Source organism: Fukomys damarensis, unplaced genomic scaffold (genome assembly GCF_012274545.1).
Source record: "Fukomys damarensis isolate Sample0158 unplaced genomic scaffold, DMR_v1.0_HiC HiC_scaffold_12, whole genome shotgun sequence".
In the NCBI taxonomy this organism is placed as follows: domain Eukaryota; kingdom Metazoa; phylum Chordata; class Mammalia; order Rodentia; family Bathyergidae; genus Fukomys; species Fukomys damarensis.
The window spans coordinates 48218286-48233752 of NW_022900924.1; the positions used below are offsets into that span (position 1 = coordinate 48218286).

General features: G+C 40.2%; 1 protein-coding gene across 1 annotated transcript; it reads left to right on the forward strand.

Annotated features, from left to right (window-relative positions):
• The first annotated feature begins 55 nt into the window (after positions 1-55).
• On the forward strand, positions 56-14662 carry Cldn1 (claudin 1). The gene is made up of 4 exons (XM_010624111.3): positions 56-523; positions 9078-9242; positions 12105-12189; positions 13698-14662. The coding sequence occupies exons 1-4, from the start codon at positions 301-303 to the stop codon at positions 13858-13860; spliced, it is 636 nt and encodes a 211-aa protein (XP_010622413.1). The 5' UTR covers positions 56-300; the 3' UTR covers positions 13861-14662.
• Positions 14663-15467: the final 805 nt, after the last annotated feature.

Below are 15467 nucleotides of genomic sequence, written 5' to 3' on the forward strand. Positions count from 1 at the left end.
CACCGCGCCCCGAAACCGCCAGGGGGCGTACGCGGCCGCGCAGGGGCGGAGTTGCTTTAAATCGCGGCGCCCCGCGCTTCCAGGGTTCAGTCCCCAGCCCGCGAACAGCCTGCGCTTCTCCCCTCTGACACCAGCGCCAGCTCCCACCGGACCCGGACCAGATCCAGACCCCTCCAGCGCACAGACAGCAGGAGTCCCGCGATCTCTTGCTCGGCACGGGCTCCGCCACCTCCGGCAGCTCCCGGGTGCGCACCTGCGAACCCTCCGCCTCCTGCACCTGCCACCCAGCGCCCAGCGACCATGGCCAACGCGGGGCTGCAGCTGCTGGGCTTCATCCTGGGCTTCCTCGGCTGGATTGGCTCCATCGTCAGCACTGCCCTGCCTCAGTGGAAGATTTACTCCTACGCCAGCGACAACATTGTGACCGCTCAGGCCATCTACGAGGGGCTGTGGATGTCCTGCGTGTCCCAGAGCACCGGGCAGATCCAGTGCAAAGTCTTCGACTCCTTGCTCAATTTGCACAGTGAGTGCACCCCAGCCCCGCCGCCAGGCGCTGCTGATTGATTTCCCCCACCCCACCCCACCCCACCCCACCCCGTTATGGGGTAGGGGCTCTTCTGATGACCTGGTTGTCCGTCTGACCAAGTCTTCTGGGCACGCTCTGTGTTGTGAGGGAGAGAGCCATCTCTGAGGCAGAGACCCAGGCCTAAGCTCCAGCACTGCCTTTAACCCCCTGAGTGACCTTTTGCTGCCCAGCCCCCTGGTGTGGTTTCATTTTAAATTCCTCAGAGGGTGGGTGGAGATCGGGAGCTTGAAGGCCACACTCACACTTGAGCTCCTGAATGTCTTCTGGACTTCCTAAGACTCTGTGTAACTCAGGTCGGTAGGGCTGGAAGAAGACACGGATATGCCTGGGTTAGACAACCCGAAAACGTCAAATGAGGACACATTTATAAGTCAAATCTTTTCAATGACTTTTCATAAAAATATGTGAAGACCACATTCCTACTTATGTCCCATCTCGGTTTCTTGGACTCACGTTTGAGGTTGAATCTTTTGTTTCTATTGACTTTTAAGATCCAGTCAGTGCAGGGCAAATCCTTGCAAGAGTTTGAAGACTCCTTTTGAGGTTAACCCAGAGGTTGAGCTCTGAGCTCCGGGGTCTTTGGAATAGGCAGAGCGTACTGCGTTGTTTAAAGAAGGAAAAATGTTTTGATGCAGGGGGAAAGCATGAGAAGCAGAATGGTCCTGAGTAAGAGGGAAGAGTTTGGCAAAAGGGAAGATAGTAGAGTTGCTAAGGAAATAGTGGGTATGGGACTGGAGAGATGGAGGTTCCTATGTTTCCACCTTCCACAGAGGAGTTTCTTTGTGATCTGTGCTGGCTTCTCATTTGTCCCGTTGGAAAGAATAATGTAGAGAGAAGTATTTCAAAGGATGATGGTGAGAGGGATGACAGGATGGCTCCCCGTACCCCTTTTGAGTAAAATGTTTTCACTGCTTGTCAGGAAATCTTAAACCCCTGCCTTGGCGGTAACAACTGATGACTGCATGAGCTTCACTGATAAATCACATTAGCTGTTGTAGTCTTTGTATCTGTTATACTCTTTCACCTACTTGGAGGAAAGCTTTCTTGGTTTTTGCTTAGATAAACCAGGTGGTCGGCCCCTCCCGATTGTGTGCTGAGGGTGAGTAGTGTTGACACTCTTCAGGACCTGGCTTGGTTCACCTACTAGTGAGGAACAACCTTTCAGAGAGCAAGCTAAAAGCCATAAATTCAGTTACCAAACCTAGTCCAGATCTGTGAGGGCATCATCAACACTTGTACAGTTCAGCCAGTGTATATGGTGGTTTTGTGTGTTGTTGTTTCAGCTTTTCAAGGTTACCACATCAGAATTCTTCTATATTAAAATTAATCTATCAGTTTACTAACTGTGGGTTGCTTATTGACTTCCGGGGTTATATTTATACTTGCAAAGTGAATAATTGGTAAATAAGCATGGGATTGCCACATGGAAAGAGAAATACGTACAAGGAAACAGTGTCAGACATGTCTGGTACGCCTCATGGATTTGGCAGGTGGAACAGTTGCCAAGGGCCATTTTGGAGAGGTATCCTTGTCATTTCTGTCTCTCTAGTCAAAATAATTCATTTCCAACATGTTTAAGTTGGTTCCCTTTTAACTTCATGAAATGATCAAATGTAATAAGATCAATCCATGCTGTAAATACTCAATCAGAGCTTCCCTACACATGATTCTGTATTGAAGTGTTTTATTTCAATTTATTCTTCATTAATATGGTTACCCAATTTTTAAAAAATTGTGGTGGAAGTCACAATTACTCTCTGGTTTGACTCATACACATCAGAGACTCTTTCTTGTTTGTTTAATTTTTTTTTAACCGAGCACGGATTCTGTTTTCTGTTTTGGTTAAAGCCATGGTTTATCCAAGATGGTGCTATACTTTTCTCCTAGAACCAATTCACAGAGGCGGGAGTCTTCACTCACAAGTTCTCTCGCCTCACTGGCCAGTGACTCACCAGATGCCACTGGACAGAACCCAGAAAATCTCTCTCTGTTTCTCCACCTGAGTAGTGGTGCTCTCACCACCCACTTGATGAAGAACTGTGGGATGGTGATTCATGAGCTGGTTTTGGTCTACTTCTATAAGATCTAGAGATGAAAAGGGTTTTCTGTGTGTACATATGTAGTGTCTGTCATTAAATCTTACGTTTTTCTGAAATGCTTTCATATTTAAAAAGCTTTGGCTGTAGGTTTCTGGATATTGTGTCTTTGCCAGTGGAGCCATCTTAGTGTCCTAACAATGTAATGCAGGCATTTATCAAGGTCTAAGCACTAGACACATTAAATCTCTTATTTCCTTTCCTTACCTGGCATTGGTTGTAAAAAAATATGTGACCTTCATAAAAGTACAGAAAAGAATACATTATCCTTAAGCTGTATATAGAGTACACTGTATACATTATAAGAGACGAGATAACAGGATGGTTTCTTTTAGGTGGTTCCTGCCAAACAGTTTATGAAAACACAACTGAGAAATTTCCTGGAGAAATAAATGTTCCATTGTGTAATTTGGTTTTACAAGGGCTGAGACAATTCCCTTCCTTTCCCATTCCATGGGATGCTTGTTGACACAAACACAGCTGAAAGTTGGAATATACAAAGGCAAGTGCCACGTTTGATTTCAGTAGATGTTTCTTGATTAGCCCATACACCTTGAATATTTTGATCCAATTCTGCAACTTTTGGGCAGTGAGTTCCTGTTTCACGTGCTTAGTTAATTGCTTCTTTTTCCTTGACTGTAATAGCTAGAGCTGTTGAAAGACTGGGCTGTCATGGGTGGCTGCAAGTTGGGAGGTAACCAAGCAGAGAATAAGTAAGCATTTTGCAGAAATGTTGTTGGGAAGATCCAAGCACCAGACAAATGGGAGGTTAGGCTAGACTCTCTTTAAGTCTCATCTACCTCTGAGATTCTGTAATTTGTTTATAAGCTACTCTAGCCTGTTAAACTTGCTCTGCATGAACCCACATGTGTGTAGGTGTGCTTAATGAGTATTGGTTGTCATGAGGTTTCCCAGAATCTCACCGTGATGTCAGGCTCAACCAGAGAAGTGAAATCACTGACTTTGGTGATCTCTGAAGCATGGGCCCACTTATGTTTCCTCAGGCTGATGTAGACCTTGGAAACTTAGGGCTATTGGTGTTCTTGTCTTTCAAGAATTACTTCTGACTCTTGGAATGATGCAGGTTAAAACAAAAATCCAGACTTACAATAAGTGTTGTACATTTTCACTTTAAGTTTGCACTAAGCACCCATATGCATAAGGGTGAGCCATGTGACATTCTGGGCTCGAGATGTCTCCCCACTTATAAAGCAGCAGAGTAGGAAGAACACAGAGATGAATAGAAGATCCATTCCTCCATTCCACAAACATGAACTCAGCCCTTTTCCCATTCCTAGGGTTGTAACTGAGATGATTGCCAAGGTTTCTTCCACTAGCAGCATTCTTTTTTTTAACCAACTTCAGTGATTCAATAGGGCAACGCCAGTAGTTTATCTAGGGTTTCCTTGACTGGAGTGAGGAGTAAATGTTGAGAGATGACACAAAAGCATAAATTGAATCACGAGCCCAGTAAGAAAGGAACAAAAAGTTAGCCAAGTTCTCAGGATGTTCTAACAAGTGCTGAGGTCTTTCTCACACAGGGCCAGTTCAGTTACTGCTGCTGCTCATGTTCTGAAGTCACACTTAGTGGTTGCCAGCTCATGCACTAATTAAATGGAAATGCTAACAATGAGGACTATTGTGAACCTTGGAATGTCAGCAAAAATAAAAGACCTCAGAAGTGAAAATTCCCTAAAAGCATAGTTCTGTGATGCTGTGTGATGGGCTCGTTTCATTGCAAAGGAGAAAAGGGTATTTTTGTTCTAGTCCCTCAGTAATCAGTGCTTTTTTTATTTACCTAATGCGTATTAGTAACTACTGATACGAAGAAGGGCTGTGTGAGGATTCAGATATGCTTGAAATCTATTTTGTTTATGATACACAGTGTGTAGGGTAAGAATGCAGTCATATATATTATGGTTAGAGAGTACCATAAACTATGTTGAGCATTTACAGCAAATTCTGCTGCTTGTATAGCAAGTCTTTAAAGCTTTAGGGGGGAAAAAAATCCATGTACTTGTCTATGCTTGTCTGTCTACACTTAATGTTAACAGAACTGTAGTAGACCAGTTGTCCAACTCATTTCTTGTCTTATGAGTAGAGATCTTTGTAAGTATTTTTTTAATTATACTTCCAAGTTGAAAGTGGCGAGGACTCCTAGGGGGTCTGTAAGCCTAAGATTATCAGTCTGGCTAAGTATAATTAAAAGACTGCCTTCTCTGTTTACTGCTGAATAATGACAAGAAACAATAGTGCAACTTTATGAATGTTTGCTAACCAGATTGTCTAGTGACAACTTTAATTAATTATCATATTAGAAAAGGATCTGAAAATTTAAGAATGGATTATGTTTCCACTCGATTTGTTGCACTCAGACCAGTTCAAAGTTAATAGCAGAAAGCTGTATTCTATCTCTGTGGGCCAAAGTGCTATTTTCTAGCTTTCAAACTTGAACTATTTTACCCTTTGTCATTCTGCCAGGAAAAAAAAAAAAAAAGTTTATCTTGAAAGCTCTTCCAGTACATAAGTTTAAAATTAAATTGAATTAAGCAAAAACTGCAGATTTTTTTCCCTTTCTGCATGAGTTTATAGCTTTCAATGATCTAAATAAAGTCTAGCTTTAAGGGGGAAGATTTTTATATCCTCAGCCTCTCTAGAGAGGTGCTTTTTTTGCTGTTTCAAGAATTAAACTAAACAGAAAATTTGTTTACATGCCATATTATTACAGTTTTTGAAGGGTAAAGATTTTGCTCTAATTTAATTCCATTGAACATAAGCTGAATAATTCACATGATTTGGTAAATACAAGGCTATAGTGCTTTGCATGGAAATCTGAATAAATATCTGACTCCAGCCCTCCTTGAGGGTTCCATATTTTGATTTGTGACTTAAAAAGACTTGCACAAGACCTTAATTGGAAAGAATCCAGGCAGCTCCAGCTGAAAACTGTGCAATTTAGACCTGATCTGCACATAAATCCCTCATAATATGTAGCACAATCGTTGCTTACTGTGACTTCTAACCTGTCATTACCTCTGCCCGGCTAGTGAGTTTTCACATTGTTAAGCTTCTCGGCCCCTTTATGTGTGCACGTGCATATTATTTCTCGCCGAGTCTTACAGTTAGGAATGTATCCTGATGTCTTCTGTGAAATAAGGGGAGGTTTGTACTTGATGCCAATCGAATATTGTAGAGTAGAAGGAAACGTCACCCATCAAGGGGCTACCAGAATGTCGATGGAAAATACTGCTTGGCAGAAACACGTTTTTAAAATACATAAACTCCTTGATCTCTGTGGTTTCTATGATTCCCAAGTTTTATTGTGTCCATTTCGCCATTATTATTATTATTATTTTGCCTGTTAGACAGATAACATATTGTTCTATAAGGAAACAAAACAGGGTAGGGTCATTAGCAAGCAGCGAACAGAACACCTGTGCCCTCCTCCTCCTTCTCCTCCTCCTCCTTAGAAATGCTGGCAACGATAAGTGGTAAAATGGATGTGACATGTATCGAAGGCATTTTCTCTAAATTAAAGGGGAAAACTTGACAGATTACAGTTGGGAGTACTGGTCACTCCAGGTGCAGGTGAAGCTGGAGTAGTGTGGACGTGCTTCTTCCTTGCCTGGGAGCAGAGGTTTTAGGCAAGCCCGATTCATGAGTCTGAAGCCTAGGGGACGCCTTGTGAAGGATCCTCAGGGCTCCATGCCCCATCCTGCTGGGGTGGTGGGCTGCTGTTTGCACATGGCGAGCACATCAGCGTGCCTAAGATACAGCGAGTTACAGCATGGGGCCCTGTACCTTGAATGCAGTGGAAAATTGGAGGGAGAGAAGGGAAAGCAACAAAAGTAAGTAATAAAGGGTCCAAAAGCTGGATGTTTACGATATGATGAAGTGGAGGTGACCCCAAGAGGTATGGGGCTGTGTGTATTTGAAAGGATCCCGTAGCGGGAATATCTTCCAATTGTATTATCTCTCTACAGAGTGAGAGATAAAAGCACATCATCCCCACCTTACAGTCCTCCAGTGAATTTTCATTACATTTAAAGTAGACAGCAGGTGGGCATAGTGGTGTAGTTCTGTAATTCCAGCACTGGGAGGCTGAGGCAGGAGGACTGCCATCAGTTCAAGGCCAGCCTGGGCTACAGAGTGAGTTCAAGGCCAGTTTGAGACGGTGAGACACTGTCTCCACAAAACAAAGCAAGAAACCAAACTCCTTACCCTAACATACAAAGTCCTGCAAAATAAACACCTTCTTCCTAAAGCTCTTTCCAAGTCCCACAGCATGTTCCCCATTAGGGCATCCAGCCTTCCTCTCCGTTGGCCCAGGAATGAGAACTTCTTAGGGCACAGGACGTAAGTATTGAATGTCTTGCAAAACCTGCTGCTACATCCAAGAGAAGCTTACACCTTGGCTGTGGTGTCCAAGGTACTTTCCTCTTCCTACCACAGTATGGCTTGTGGTTTGAAGCACAATGTTTTGCAACAATTTCCTAAACATTTTCAGTTCCTAGTAAACCTGTGCTGCATGAAGTATGCATATTGGCCCAGCAGCTCCCCTGTCACCCACGAATCTGGAATCTTGAAATGGTGTATTGGAATGTGTGTGCTTGTATGCTCAAGCAGTAGGAGCCGGTGGGTGTGTAATGGGAGGCAAAGAACTACTGGATCACTTTTTTCAGACTAGGGTTTGAGCTCAGCATCTTTTCACTGAGCCACACCCCGCCCAGACCCAGCCCTTTCCTTAGTTTTGATTTTGAGACAGAAACTTCCTGGGCTCAACCTGTGAGCCTCCTGCCTCGGCTCCCTAGAGCACTGGTATTGCACATGTGTGCCACACCATGCCAAGCTTGTTTTATCTTTTAATGAAATCAAACAAAAGTTTCTTTTGTCTTTTAATATATCACCCAAATACTATAAAATATGACTTTTGATGGTTCGGGGGAAGAGATTATTGTGACTTTATAATAGGCTTCTGATAACAAAGATAGAAGTACCAAAAAAGTAAAATTTAATGATGCTTTAGAAACATTTAAGTTGGATATGATTGGTTAAGTCCTCTTCCCTGGTGATACTGAGACTGAGTATTAATTAGTTACTGAGATAGAAAACCTTTCCTTCATTTGAGCCACTTTTGAAGATGAGCAAGGTGTCAACTGTTCTAGGTCCCTGGAGATAAATCATCATTCATATTTTAGACAACAAAAGCATGATCCCAAAGAATACTAGGTAGCTTTACTCAAAGATCTCCTAGTTGGTTACAGTGTGAGTAACATTTATGTGTGCAAAGATATTTGTCATGTATTAATGCTGGCCATGAGGTAATGACCATCAAGTGAAGAAAGTAAATCCCAACTTTAAATAAAATCTTATACCCTAACTAGTTCATAGCTCACATTTTTGTCAAGTCGACATTTGTATACCACATGATAATGTTAACCTGGCACACTTTTAAGAAATTGGTATAATATCTCAGACCCAATGATGTCAATCTGATCATAATTTAGTTCACCAAAGACAGTAACAGGAAATTCGAAAATTAGTGGAATCCTGACAAATACCAGGTCAAATGATTCTGTGCTCTTTTACAACATGACAGTTTAATTTAAGAAACTGGCAATACTTTGAATGTAGTTATGCTACTGTCTTCCAAGGTAACTTCTCCAAATTATTTTATTTTGAGAGAATAACTTCCATATCCTTCCTATCCCTCCAGTAATCAGAGGTACAAATAGGACTTATCCAGCTGGGGTGATCCGCAAAATTTCATTTATATTCCATAATCACATGGTTGTCTGAACTTTAATGATTTTACTGTAAAGCTGGTGACTAATATTGAACTTGCACTGTAAGCCATTTTAATTACAAGTGGTGGACATCTAAGAACAATACATACATTTGTTATTTCAGAATTAAAATACTCTATTAGTAAGGATTGAATATGTAAGACTTAAGCTAAACCCACTCAAAGAGATCACTGCTTATTTTCCCAGTCGATTTTTGAATTAATTTTTAAAGGAAAAATAGGTGGTGCTGAAGGGCCTTTTGTCCATCATTTAGCCCAGGTGCTTGTTTTTCTTCAGATAATAAATACTGTGACTGCTGTCAATGGAAATGTCCCTAGAACAGAAATCTACTGACTCTTAGTTCAGTTTTCTCTCTTATGCACAACATTGAACTTGATCTTCTACCCCTTTTTTCTTGTTGGTCTACACATGATTTTTTAAAAATCAGTTTTATTGGTACATTTAATGTACACAATATAATGACAGTCATTGTTGGAAATTTGTGCCATTAATAATTAGTCCTGGTTCTTATCTTTCCCCATTCCCCTGCCCTGCCTTCAACCACATGATTCTTTTTTTTAACTTGTGATCTAAAATATGTCTCGCCAGGCACTTTACAAGCAACCCGTGCCTTGATGATAATCGGCATCTTGCTGGGACTGATCGCGATCTTTGTGTCCACCGTCGGGATGAAGTGTATGAAATGCTTGGAAGAGGACGAGGTGCAGAAGATGCGGATGGCTGTTATTGGGGGCGTGATATTCATTATTGCAGGTAAGAGAGGTCAGCTCCCTATCCCCTCACGCCTCCCCAACATGATTTGGAACCTCACATACAGTTTCCCCGGGTTATGCTGGATTCGTCACACTGGAAACCATTTTAGTCCCTCGCTAATCTGTAGACGTGGACCCTGTGGCCGGGTGACTTTCATGTTCTCAGCAGGAACCAAATGAAAACTTGACATTTGTCTAGTATGGCATGTGTGTTGTTTGTTAGAATCGGACTTCCCAGGGGCAGGGAGAGGTTGGCTATGGAGCCAACCCTCCTTAACAATTTTATATAATTCAAAAATTGCCTAAGGTGTCTCCACAGATATTATGTGGAGAAGATGAGGAGTAGTGAGAGAAAACATGAGTTGTGTGATCATACAAGGCTGTGAAAAATGGGTGGGCTAGGGCTATTTGAGAAAAATGCTGATAACAGTCCAGATGGGAGGATTGAATTCCATAATAAATAGGATACAAACACAGATTGGAGAGGAAAATAGCCAGTTGGAGTAGAGGTGAGATGCTGATATCCTAGGAAGTTTGATTAGATGAGCTAGGAAAGAAAACAATTCAGAAACACCTTGCACCAAAATCTTTTTAAAAAGAAGTTATATTTTCCATAGAAAATAAATACATATTTGATGCTTAATTCAGTTGTTGACAGACATGAAAGCTTTAAGAAAATGAAAGCTAGAAGATAGAAAACACCACTTCCAAGCTTTATAATAAGGCTTATTTTAAATAAAGCAAACAATATATTGCAAATATACTATACATATATATCAAAGACACTTATTATAAATGGCTATATCTCTACATATCAATGTACATACACTATATAGATTTAGCAACAGACTGCTACATATACTGTATATAGTAGTCTGTTTTCTTTTAAGAGGTAACAGTGATACAAATCTGTTACAACAACAGTAGAACTGGACCTTCTTTTTGTTTGTTCATGTTGATAGAAGACCTGTAGGGTCTTTAGCTCCACCTTAACATGTAGATTTAACATGTGGAAGGGAAGTGTGGGGGACTTGGTGAAAGATGTGGTTGAAGTGACCAGTCATTCAGTTTTTCTGACACAAGCTAGCATGAATGGTTTATTATTCCCAACAGTGTAATCTTACATCAAAGACTGTGAGTCAACTGGCTGCATAGCACTCTTGCTCTGCTACCTCCTGTGAAACCCAGAGGTTGGTACCACTCCCATCTAGTCTCAGGGACTTCCTGTGGAGTGCAGGCTTCAGAGCTTGTGCATGGTGTATTTGAGCAGCAATACACACACACACACACACACACACACACACACACACACACACACCCCTGAGCTCCTTTCCCTATCAGATCAGGAGTGGCATTAGATTCTCATAGGCATGGAAAGCCTACTGTGAACTGTGTACATGAGGGATCTAGGTTGTTTGCTTTTTATGAGAATCTAAAGCCTGATGACCAGAGGTGGAGCTGGGTTGGTGATAGTAGCATTGGGGAGGAGCTGCAAATACAGATGAACAGCACATAGATTTGAGTGCACAGAGACCATAATAAATCAGTTGCTTACAGACATATGAAAACCTTAGCAGTGAGTAGCAAGTGATAGTTAAGTTACACCTGGTGGCCAATTTTATATTGGTAACTGACATGATGTACTCCAATTATTTAGCACCTCTGCCTTCACTTCTTTCCATAGTAGACACTTATTTCAGTCATAGCTTTGGTAAAGCCACAAGCTTAACCCTGGACACATGGGATTGCTTTCTGTCAAGTATTGGGAGGAATTAGATTGGATCACTTTTTTGCGGGGGAATAGGATTAGCATGGAAATGAATCGACTCATATTGGTTAATTCTTAAAACTGCATGAAAAGAAGATATGTAGCTTCTTTAAAATCTATTTCTAATCAACAGATGAGTGTACATGTATTTACCATGTACAACATGATGCTTTAGAGTATATAGACATTATAGAATGAATAAATTAAGCCAATTACAGTGTATTTGACTTCACATTTATGTGGTAAGAATACTTTTATATCCATTTTCTCAACAGTTTTCAAAAATATAGCCACCATTTTGTGTGATAAATCTCTTGAATTTACTCCTGCTGCCTTACTGAAATTTTGTATCTTTTGACTAATAGTTCCTTTAGATAAGAAAATCAGGTATTTTATATTTCATAAAAATTATCAGATGGGTAGTTTTTACGAAGTGACTCCTCTGGAGTCACTGAATATAAAATGTGCTAGGAAAATGAGCTTTTGTTTGTTTTATCATTTGATCTTATGCTCCACCTTCACCAAATCACACCAATATCAAGTGTTGCCATGACCAGAGGAACAGTGAGAATTTCGATATTCTACCTATTCTGAGATAGGCCCTGTATTTCTGCTCTCTGGTTGCTTGTTTTGCACTTGACCCATCAAAAACACAAATATTGATTTTGGTCAGTAACGTAGGAGACTTTTCACCTTAGCTTTTGTAAGCAACTCTATACTAATAATTAAAACAGTTTTATCAAGTATATCAAACTACAGTACAATCCTACCTTTGAAGGACACCTTCAACAAGGTGAAACTACTGAATTATTTCAAAAGAGCATTATTTCTACCAGCAACACTGAACTAAAGGTAAATATGGTATCATAAATTGTATAAACTATGTCTGACTCCATCCTAATATTTTTATATCTCAACACAACACTTAGACTCAATCATATCTAAATCAAATCTGCTGTCCCTACTAGTGAAATAAAAATGTCAGCACTATTGATGAGATTTCATTCTCACAAAATATATTCAGGCTTAATAGGTTGTATTTTTCTGTCCAGTGTTCTGCAGTGATTAACCGTCTTTTGTTCTGCATTTCTGCAGGTCTGGCTATTTTGATTGCCACAGCATGGTACGGCAATAGAATTGTTCAAGAATTTTATGACCCCATGACCCCCGTCAATGCCAGGTAATGCTATTCAGGCATAAAATAGTTTATTCTCTGAGAAAATACCTTTTATGTTCAGCAAAGTCTTGCTAGTGCCATAGTTCCTCAGATTTGCTTTCAAGAACTATATGGAATTTTGTGTCATACTTGCATACAATTTAAATGACCTGTGACTCATGTTAAAACGAGTCTGATAATTGCTTTAATAGCCTGTATTGATGACAAAACATACTTCAAAGTAAAGTTCTAAACAGTCTACTTCCCAACTGCATGCTGTATCTTTTTTTGTTTTTCCCCTAAATATGAGCAAACCTTAATAAGTTTGAAATTTTCTTTTTAAAGTGCATTCTGATGCCTCCAGCATCTCATTATTTATAATAATGTAGTTCAGGGCTGATTAAAAAAGAATAGCCCTCACAGAGTGGTGGATAAATAATACTTCACCCTTAACAGTTAAATTCACATGTGCAACTACAATGCATCTTTACTAGGACATTGAGATACCACTCTAAACTTTTATGTTCCATCACAGCCATAAAATTAACTTTACAAAGGTCATCCTTCTTAATATTACAAGTCCTGCGAGTTAAAGAGCTGATTCTTGGCTCTCATGTAACAACGCTCTTTGATCAAGGACTGTACTTCGTGTCTTACTGCCGTCACATCTTTAAAGTTTAATGACTGCATTCAGAGTCAGGATGCTAAAATGTAATTATTGTTTGTCAGTGCTGAGATGAATGAAAAATCTCAGTGTTTGCAAAGATAAGATGAGCTTCTTTTTAGTCACCCACATACAAAAGAACACAAGCCACAGAGATTTTTGTTGGAGCTCATCCCATAAGATTTACAGTGCAGGGTAAGAAACTGCTGGAGGTCAATAGGCCAAAATTCTACCAGTATGAATCAAGATACATACCCTGGCCTTCTAGGTCCAGCCTTTTATTCTGCATATGTTCCACAGTCAGCCACAGATACCTCACAGCAAACCTGGCATACTACTACTCCCTGCATCAGCTTGATGCAAAGTGTGCACTGGATGCTCAACAATCTTTGTTATATTAAAAAAAAAAAAATTTTGTTTTTGTTTTGGTTACTGTAGATACCAGAGATCAATTATTGAGAACTTGTAGTCTCCATCACATGGCGAATTTTGCTTGTAGAATTCAATGGTTGCGTGATGATAGTGTGACTCCATAGGCTTCAGTCTGGGAACTATTGTCCAATCCCCACTGGTAAAATATGTAAATGTGCTTCACAAGCCTGTATTGCATGGAAAAGTCTTGGGAAATCAGTGTGCAATTAAGCTGATATTGCATGTCACGTTGCAAATTGTCAATAATTACACTTTAAATATTCTTGTGTGCTTGTGCTTACACACCATGAACTATACTCCCGAGGGATTATGGGTGGGGGCACTATTTTCAGTGGGAAAACCCTTCATAGTAATATGTGATATAGATTTCCTTTCTCAATTATATCTTAAAAATTGTCAGTCATTGCCTAATGAAGGCATTGTCTTCCTCTCTTAGGTATGAGTTTGGTCAGGCTCTCTTCACCGGTTGGGCTGCTGCCTCTCTCTGCCTTCTGGGAGGTGCCCTACTTTGCTGCTGCTGTCCCCAAAAGGCAACCTCTTACCCAACACCAAGGCCTTATCCAAAAACTGCACCCTCCACTGGGAAAGACTATGTGTGATGGAGGCGGAAGGAGACCATCCTTTTGGAGCAAACAGAAAATGGACTTTGAAATGTCATCGTTGACCTGAGATCGTAGACTTTTCCTTGTAATCTGAACTGCGGTATTACAAAAGAAACCATATTTTTATAAATACCATTTGCTAGAAGTAGCCTAGTCTTATTTTCCCTTCTTTCCTCAGTATAAGAGGGAAGCCCTTCCGTTTGTATCACTGCTTCCCCCTGAGTAATCATACTCAAATGGGAGGAAAGAATGCTCCTGGAATATGTATAGATATGTATATACACAGGTTTTTCTATAACAATTTAGGATAAACCTCATTCTTACTATGTTGATATCTCTAAAATAGAAAATATATATCTAATTTCCTTTTGGTTAAGAAGTTTATTGGTATATTTTTTTCTTTTCTCTCTACACATATACAGTAGATCAAATATCATTTAATCCCCTTCTAAGATTTCATGTCTTTGTCATAAGACCAACATTATTTTTACCAGGTACTCATTCTTTCTGTTCTTCATGTGTAACCTTTTTGTATGCTAATTTTATTATTTTACTTTTCTGCCACAATCTCATAGCTCTTGCTTGTTCATGAGGTCCAATTTTTTATTTCTTAATAATGCACGTCATAGCCTACATTTTAAGACAAAAAGCCAGTAAGACTGTCTTAAAAACTCACTGTGGTGACAGAGCATCTTTTTCCATGACCTGATGATATTTTCCTGCTAACCTTTTCACATACACCCTGTACTTTGGTCTCAAGCACTCTTATTTGCTTTGAAAAGATTTGTTTCTTTGAATAGCTGTGCCACTCACTCAGAATATTGTGACACAGTTTTATTGATTGAATTTTTAAAGGTACTTATACACAGTTCCATATCCCTCTCCCACAAAAGCTATGTAGTTCTTTGTCTGTTTTTGGCTATTTTTTTTTCTCATATAGAAGTGTCATATAGTTTACCTTGTCCCAGTGAGGTGTGGTCCGTTTATCTAAACAGCATGCTAGACTTGCTGGAGTGATAGGCTGGTGACGAATACGCTCTCAGTAGCTATGATGGAGTCACTCAATCTTTCTACCTCTTTTCCCATCTGTTAAATTGAGATAATTAGGCTTAACCAGCTGGCAGAAGTAATGTAAGTATTAATTAGTTGATGTGACTCTCATTCCTTTAATATGAACTATACCTAAGTAGTGTTTCTCTTTACTCAGTTGGCAGTTTTGAAGTAACAGAATAAAACCTAAACACATGTCTTCACATTGTCCAGTATCCTTGTCTTTCAGCGGTCCCTTGCCTTTCTGGTAGCTATGCCTAGCACGCTGTCAGCACTCAGTACCATTTTCATAACTGCTCCTTCTCTCCCAGTCTGTAGAAGATGCTATTTCATTTAAGCAAGATGATGTAATAAGAAGGGTGTTGGCTCTGATGTCTGGAGCACTGAATTTGAATCCTGGTGCTATCAATTATTCTGCAGTTGGGCAAGGCACTTGGCTGCCCTAGATATATTGCTTCATCTGTGAAAAAAAAAAATTGTAATCCCAGACCTGCCTGTGTCACAGGGATGTTATCGGGATCCAGGGATCCAGTGAGATAGGTAGCATATGTGCA